Source organism: Mya arenaria, chromosome 2, assembly GCF_026914265.1.
Source record: "Mya arenaria isolate MELC-2E11 chromosome 2, ASM2691426v1".
In the NCBI taxonomy this organism is placed as follows: Eukaryota; Metazoa; Mollusca; class Bivalvia; order Myida; family Myidae; genus Mya; species Mya arenaria.
This window is the reverse complement of record NC_069123.1, coordinates 54,022,845-54,032,083: the sequence shown is the minus strand read 5'-3', so window position 1 is coordinate 54,032,083 and position 9,239 is coordinate 54,022,845. Positions and strand designations below refer to the sequence as shown.

At 34.1% G+C, this 9,239-nt stretch overlaps 1 protein-coding gene across 1 annotated transcript; it reads right to left on the bottom strand.

Moving 5' to 3' along the window:
* Positions 1-4,346: 4,346 nt before the first annotated feature.
* LOC128246845 (GTP-binding protein Di-Ras2-like) lies at positions 4,347-5,474 on the bottom strand. Its single transcript, XM_052965333.1, has one exon. The coding sequence runs from the start codon at positions 5,472-5,474 to the stop codon at positions 4,743-4,745; it is 732 nt and encodes a 243-aa protein (XP_052821293.1). The 3' UTR covers positions 4,347-4,742.
* Positions 5,475-9,239: the final 3,765 nt, after the last annotated feature.

Genomic DNA, 9,239 nt, shown 5'->3' with positions numbered 1-9,239 from the left:
ATTTTAGCGCACATGGTGGAAGCCCAGCAGACACTTACCAAGAGATGCAGAACAAACGAAGCAAAACTACACAGACATACTATTAACCGTAACAAAATAAACATTACACACATGCATCAAGTAATTTAAAAAAAAATCAAATTTATTAAGTTCAAGTGAAATTATATTTAAGATGATTTATTAAATTAAACAATCATAAAAATATGTGATGTAGGCGTTGTACCTGAGGTCTAAGCATCGGTTTATTCCGTTTTGATAATTTCTTTCCATATATGTTAACTGTTCATGATTTAACCAAATAATTGGTAAAATCATGTCGCTTTTATACCTTCATTAGCCTTGGAGATTCCCCATATTCCTTAGCAACGCAGAAAACATATATATATATATATGGTTTCAAAGTCAAATATGAGAGGAATAGTTTCCAAAAACCAGACGATGAAAGGATATTTAATGCATATGCTTTGAACTCATTCATTTTAATTTAGTTTTAACATTAGTCTGTTTTCACTCACAGATTTCATGGTTTTGAATCAAAAACAATATTTGAAAACTACACATGATTCAGAAGCACAACGCACGATCCGTTGCATAGTTACATCCTTTGCATCATTTTGGAACTGCTTGTTTCCACACAAAAGTTTGCCGCCTCTAGTGACAACAAATGGGTTGACCTATCCAGTTGATTTAAGTTTTTGTTTACCAGTCAAATGTATTTAATGTTAAAATTATATTGCCATAAAATAATTAATATGACAGACTTATGTATAAGAACGACTGCTTATATAAGTTAGTGAAATCTTAAATAATCAAGATACAATCAAGATACAATACAGAAATTTTAAGAAAATATTCGCGCAAAAAAATGTAAAAAATCAATCTTTTGTCAATTTTAACCCTTTTTATGAAGTGCATGTTCATCTACTCTTGGACACGAAATTGGATGTGTTTTTTTTACCAAGGCAACAATTTTGGAGAATAGAACAGTTATTTCCGTCAGTGAATGATGGTTGTACCTTTTTGCTTCGACACACACTTTATTCCACTAATCTGTGTCTACACCTTCAGTTTTTTTTATTTCTTGAAATCGCGTTTACCTCGTGTGAAGTTGGACGTGTGAAAACCGACTGGAAGCCGAAAGTTATAAAGTATTTATCATATTCATATGCATTTATAGTCTTACTATTGATGCATTTATTAATATATTGCATACATGATTAAATGTGACGTACTGAGAGTGTTTCGATTGTCCTCTTGTTGTCCTCTTGTTTACACATATGCCTATAAATAGGGTTCATTAAATATTCTACATCAAATTACTGTTTAACTACGTCAGTAGAGCGAGGCACGTCCATTATTGTGTACCTGCTATAATACTTGAAAAATGAGATTCATGAAGAAAATAATATTCTACTTATATGGAAACAAAAAATAAAAAAAATCTATATGATAAGATTACATATACCTTTTACGTAGGGAGCATTCTAAATATGAAAATTACCAACGGACATGGTCGTATAGTTATACAACGACATTATTGTACTTGTCCTTGACCATAAGTATTATAATGACCTCGACGTTTTTGATACAGCACAATCAAACGAAATAAAAGTTTTCTCTCTGGGCAAGGCAATTATTCAGCCAAGCCACTTTTCTGTTGGCATTGTATATGTCCTTCAAATAATTGCATGGCTTCGGTATTGCTTGAATCATCACATAGTTTTACTATCAGACGGCAGACATATTGAGTCAATTATTGTAAAGTATGAAGACAGCATTAATTCAACATATGGAAATGTGTTCGTTAATCGTCATTCGACTTCTTTGGACTCGCGACACTAACAAAAAGGTTCAACCCTAGGCAAAAGTATTTAATGAATTGAAGTAACATTGCAAACTACAAAATTTACATAAATTGTACAGATGCATGTAGCAAAGCTAATCGCAATTGTACAGCTATAACATGAAGAAAGTCAAAATATTGCAAATTGTAATATGATGTCACTAGACAAGGAAACAATTGATGGCAACAGGAGGCTCCGATTTTGTGTTGAAATTAACTTAAGAACCAATTCACTTACGTCAGTATCATGATTAGTTAACGTGCAGTTGTAGATGACCAAACTGTATTTGTAATATGGCATATCATTACGTATCGATTTCAGCTTTTTATCTTCAAGTGTATGATCAGATACGAAATCAGGTTGATATAGTTTTGTCAATATATTCCAAGGATATATGGTGGTCAGTAACAATGTCGCTTATATGAGTCATGAATAAGTATTCTCTGAGATATATAGATTTTTTATATTATGTACCTTCAATATTATAAGTTACTGTGTTAGTAGGTGACCCGATATGGGATACACGGGGCAAAGGAAACTATATCGTGTGAGAGCGAAGTGTTGGAGGCGTGATATAAATATTTAGGTCAAGTTCTATTAAGTTCATGATTTTAAGTTTACAGAGCAATATATAATTTTAATATAGTTAATATACAAACAAATTAAAGAGGTGTGTTTTTAGAAAATGTCAATGATTATTTATTGAAACTGGTTATTGGTTTAGAAGAATGGTTATTATTTAGTTGAAACTATAAATTGTTCAATACATAAAGAAATATGTTTTAGTGAAAAGGCTATTTCTATTTACAATTTATATATTTGAACATGTTTGAACTTTGCTAACACATCGTTCAATATGACAGGTTTCTGTGTGGGTTCAGATCAAATTAGACAGCTGAAAAGTCAGTCTACATTTGTCCATGTTCGTCTTATGCAAGTAAAAGTGTGATAGAATTTCTTGATGAGATGAACCTGTTGATATACAGAACAATGCAATATTAACGAGAGCGCAATATAATAAATAGCCGTTAGCAATCGTGTCACTATTTCTAATTTGGTGAAGACTTTCAAAAGTAATATATGCTCTGGCCTAATGTAATTAAATACTTTGCACGAAAACAAACGGCCATATATTTCTGAAAGCCCAGCTCTTTGACACACAAAAACTATCATATACAGCAGTAAAACTATTGCACATTAAAACAAATAAGAACAAGTTTTTTTAGTGACCACAATGTACATTTAACTTAACCCAATGCTTATTTTATTTAGAGTTATACTGTTTATGAGGTTAGCAAGATATTGTGTTAGACTGAAACGAAGGTATAAAATAAAATATACCACTTATAAAATATTAAATGTAATAGAGGATATCTATCGACTCAGTATAATATCATCTTTTATTTTACGAGTACCATAGCATTAACACATTTTACGAGCGGTCAAGCATAGAGTGAAAGTATAGCTTTTGAATGATCACGATTGTATAACATACGACTGGGCACTGAAATCAACACTTGCTCAGTTATTTGTTTGCGGGGATTTATTTGTATATTCATTTATTTTTTTTAAATGCCCCCCCCCCTTCCCCCTTAACATTACCTTTTGCTTCCATCCTACCCGGATAAACCCTCTACACACAGTTCTGATAACCAATGACGTAGTCTGGCGCTCCTACGCCGTCTTGTGGATAAATAGTTCTCCATGTTGTTGCTTTTGTGAAGTTAGAAACTCATGTTTCAGTCCGAATCTTTCATAAACCTTAATCAATGAGTTTATATAAATGCATTTATGTTCCAAACAATAAAAGTTGATGCACGAAACAAATTGAATTGAACACTGCAAGAGTATATTGAACACATTACATCGCCATAAACTATTTTTTCTACTGTGTTTCATGATAGATACGCAATCGATCTCACTGCCAGAATACAGTCAGATCCGCTTCAAGATGGGTCGTTCTCTTGATGCCGTTTTATGTACTATGAATGATGGGGTACGTCAATTTATTAATCAGTTAACTGTTAAGGGAATTGTCCAGGACACTCTAATTCAAAGCCAGACATTTCAGAAATATTTTAAAAAGATGATATAACACCGTAGTAATGATCCAGCACTTGTTTTTGTGTTGGTGTTGTTGTTGTTTTTTATTATTAGTTTATTTGCTATTTTTCGAGCATTCTGCTTTAATAAAAATAATTAAAAAATAGGAAAACCATTTTATGTTGTTTTTTTCAAACATGATTTTTTTACATATTTGGCTGTTTCAAGAGTAAGGATGTTGATGAAATGGGAATAGTAATATTTTGATTTTTAAAGTAGTTTTTGATCAGGTGTTTAAATAGAAAAATATAACAAGCAAGGTCAAAGAAGTGAAATATGATGAAGGTAAAATAGTATTTCCAAAATACAACTATATCAACATTTCGTCCATTTTTTTCTAAAACAACCATAGTTACACTTTACTCTCTAATGGCACGTTGCCACGACAATACAGTCGAACCCCGTTGGCTCGAACTCGTTCGGCTCGAATTCCTCGTTGGCTCGAACAAGATTTTAAGGACCAATTTCTTTTAACTGAATGTAGGAATTTCCGCTTGGCTCGATATTTCCGAGGCTCAATTTATTTTCGCCGGTCCATGGGAGTTCGAGTCAACGGGGTTGGGCTGTATTCTTAAACTTACTGACTCTAAAGTCATAAGTTTGATATCACAATTGATAGTATTTAAAATCTGCTTAAATAATCTAAATTTCTATTGCATTCCTTTAAAAGTTTAAATCTTGATTAAAAACAAGTTTCCTAGAAGACTTATAGACGCATACACTTGATTACGTAAAGCCAAAATAAATCACAATGTATGTATTGTTAAAATCGCTAAAATATTCAATCGGAAAAGTCTAGGAAATAACACAGTCCTGTCGGTGCTGGGAGCGGGCATGAGACTTTCGAATCTTTGGCTTACTTCCTCGTCGAATAAGACTTCTGGTTCTACTAAACTTGCTCCCATTTTCACTAGTTTTATTGGCACTGACCTCTGCCTGGGATTGCACCTCCAGGGAATGTTCACTCAATCTGCGCGGCATAAAGGGTTCATTTATCTTTGCTCTTGGATTCTTTGCTTTTTCCATTAGTAGTTTGAACACTTCTACAATGCATTCACCGTTCTTAGCAGAGACCTCTACGAACGCCCCACAGTTTTCATCATTATAAACCCAGTTTAGTGCGTCAAATTTTTCCACTTGTCTGTTATCCTCAAGGTCAACTTTGTTACCGACGATAACACATGGCAAGTCCTCGTAATTACTTCTAACTTCCTTGATCTCTTCCCATAAGCGTTTTACCTCTTCAAACGTTTCGGGTTCAGTCACCGAATATACTAGAACGAAAGCATGTGCTGTTGTTATCGACAGGCGCCTCATTGCTGGAAATACCAACTTCCCAGCGGTGTCCAGAAAATCAACAATCACTTCCGCACCTTGAAAAGTGTATTCCCTAGAATATAAGTCTTCTACTGTTTCGAGGTAAGTATCACTGTATGTATTGAAAAGAAACCTTTTCAAAATGGAGCTTTTCCCGACCCCGCCAGCGCCGAGGAAGACAACTCTGTTTCTTTGGTCTTGTTCACTCATGTTTTTCCTGGCTATATTAGCATTTGATTGTTTATGTGTTATGCGGAAATCACGATTTTGCCTGTGACATTTAAAATTAGTACTTATAGGACACTCTCAAACTTTCAAAACATCAAAAAAGCTGACTTCATGATTGCCAATAATTGGAAAAAAAGCTAAATAAAACTGTAATATAAGACCAATTTGTTTGACAGCGCTACTATTTCGACCTAATCTACTCATTCGGTATTGATACGGCAGCTATGAAATATTGCATACAAAGTTCACATGAAGTCACGTTTTCTGTGTTTTTTTAATCCACTTCCTTAGTCGTTTGTAGAAGCATTAGCGTGGTGTTAATAAATTGTAACCAGACATTATTGCGCACTCTGGACTTCATGTTATCCAGTAATTCAATTACCTCAGATTCGATACATCGTTCAGAACAAGGAAGTTGTCCGTGGAAATAACGTGTGAAACTTAAAGTCAATACGGGCGAAAGTCATGTATTGAACTCGAACTATCGGTGTCTCTCTTCCGTGGTATATTCCCCAAAGGGATATTCTCGAGTTAATTGAAGCACTTCTGTCTACGATCATTTATGATGTCAGCAGGTTACAACATGATCTGAAAGATAGGAAACATGCGTACCACGTTAATAACTTTCGAATGGAAATTGCTGTAAAACTGACAAATTTAACATTACAGCAAGGCAGAGAGCTGCATTATAAATATATTAGTTTTTTATCATTTATTAATTATATACCAGTCGTATTGAACAGTCCATATCAGCTTTTGTGTGTGTTTATTTGTTCTCTTCTTATGAAAGTTACTGTTTGATGAGTCCTGCACATTGCGCTTTATTCAAACTTTCACTGAGGTGTTGATTCAACACTGAGCCATGCCAGAAACGTATTTTATTTCTTTACGAAACGGCTTAGCCAGAATACGAACCGATGTATAGTAGTTTTTTTAGTTTATTTGCTGGTTTTTTTTTTAAAAGTCACTTTAGTATCGCTATTTATTTATGATATCAAATATAGAGCCGTACCGTATTCTATTAGGATTTTTCAGAAATGAAACTTTAAGATGCATTCTTATTCCCAAATAAAATTTACCACAATTAATAATATTGATTTAATATTCCAAAAAGGATGAATACATGTCGAAAACAATGGTTCTTATGAAGGATACCGAGTTTAAATAGAAAGAAATGAGCATAAAACACGGTTTCTACCTAATAAGGCTATAGTATAGACTATAGTAGACCACTGTAAATCTTAAAGCATTCACCAATTATTTTTCATTTTTGCTCTTCTGCTATTAAATAAACCGTTACAATCGTGTTATCAGCAATTAATATTTTCCATAAATGCATTATTCAGTAAGAAATTAAAGGTTTATCAGTCAAAATTGATGTTTGTAATACATGTGTATGCATTGATTTTGAATAAGAGTGTCACTTAAGTGTTGCTTTTAATTGATGGCTTCCTTTCCGTACAAGTTATTGCCGGTGTATAGACTAAATCATCTTTGGTTCCGTTTCAATGGAAACAGTGAAAAATGAGCCTTAAGAAACATCCCGTAAGGCGTGTATATCTGAGAATTGCCTAGCTAAGGTAATACACATTTGCAAGAATGACACTGACAGTTATGATGCAGAGACAAGAATTAAACTTGAACGAGTACTGGCCAATTCGAAAGGGGCGGGGGGTGTAAACTCGTCCTAAAGTCGCCAAGTTCCATTACAATGGTGACAAGATAGAGATGAAACAACGTGCACGCAATAAGCAGGCTTGCCCACATCAAGGTCATACCCTTTCAATCAGAGTCAGAGATCAGTATCACAAATATGTTCAAAAGCACCGTAGGAAGTTGATGCCATATCTCGTGCAGGCTCGTAACGCGCGTGTTCGCTTAATTATGACACTCTTTATATCGATAACCAAAGGTTCACAGCAGATCATCTCACCCCAGGCCAAGTACCAGGACTCCCACCACGGCACCCAATGGAACTAGGCTGCTTCTCGCCAGTCGGTATACCGTCCACCGCCGCCTAGTAATAGTGCTCCACACGCGTCCGCTGTTTAGCCGGGACAGGCGGCTCAGCCCGACACGGACCCAGTGCCTCCGATGGACCGGAAGCAAGCGCCAGGACTCAAACATGGTACCAATGGCAACATGGATACAGCTTATGAAAGTTGTGAAAAGCACCTCAAAATATTGTTGGAATGTTAACGGTTTATGTTCGAAACTTGATGACAATGACTTTCTAATTGTTACTTATTAAAACATAGACTCATAAATACCAAAATGTTAAGAAGTTGTTTTTTCCAGTCCGAGAAAAAAGTATAATTTAAAAAAGGCTGAAGTTTTAGTGAGGGTGTCGCTATGTATTATAAAACTAAATGCATAGTGTAGATAAAGCGCAACAAAACGATTTTTGGGTCTACATATGATATACATATATGTTGTGTTATATTTCGCCTGAGGGTTCAAGTATATATAAAACAGGAGATTCCTCATTATTTCAGTTCGATTTCTTAGATACGCTTGATGATGATATCCGCCTTTGTTCCAAACTAGGTGATATTATGATAGCTGGTGACCTAAATAATAGAATAGTTCAAAGGTCCGATTTGTTGAAAATATTAATATTCACCGCTTTGTTAATTTCCTGACGATAATGTTGTACCAATTGGTTTACCGATAAGACAATCATTTGATGATTTGCCAAATAATTTTGAAAATAAATTATTATCACTTTCTAAGAAGTCTAGTTTATATATAATGAATGGTCCTATTGAACCTGGAATTTTTTTTTGCCATAAGTTAATCCGTAATATTGTATCGGCAAGTGTTGTTGACAACGTTATATGTGATAGAAATCTGTTTCCGATTTTTGATAATATAGATGTTAAACAGTTATCAAAATTTTCGGACCATTATCCTATTTCGTTTACGTTCCAGTTGAACAATAACACTATGTGTAATAATGGTCAAGGTGTTGTGTACGATACAACTGTACGGGAAAATTGTGAACGTGGACGAATAAATGTTGTTTTAAACAATAGCAAAATTCAATTTGATCAATTATAAATGATCTACACTCAAATATTATAACTTGAAGACGGGTAAAGATAATATGTCAGATAATATACGTGTATATGATATTTCGTTCCGTCTTCTATAATTACTTATCTCAATCAAACAAAAGTTAAAAAGTCGGGCTTGTTTAACAGTAATTGTAAACGTTGTAATGATGAGTTAACACATGCAAACGTTTATGTTTTAATGTCAACACGACTGCTAAAACAATATTATATTTTTAAACACTTGTAGTATGTTTTGTAAAGATAAACGGTTTGCAAAGTATGATTTTCGTTACCAAGTAAAAAGGACGTTATCTTTGTTGAGTTAACAGAATCCACGTATAGTTTGGAACTTACAAGTTGTACATTTAAATAGAACTTATACTTGGCTTTTTGCCTTAAAAACACTATAAGACAACATGGGAATTACAAACAATAAGCGACTTCATTGGCATGAAATGTATAACACAGTTTAAACACGTTGGCTCCATAACGCTTGTCTTATAATCCTCGTTAGCTCGAACTTGAATAAAGGGACCGATTTCCTTTTACTTTACGTTCATAGAAAAGTGTGAATAAAAAGTAGCATCTACCTTACCGTGAAAATACCTCAATGAGTGTATAAACTACATGACAATCAAAACATTTACGTAACAACCTCCTTAGCCGAGAGGTGATCACAATGGACTTGTTT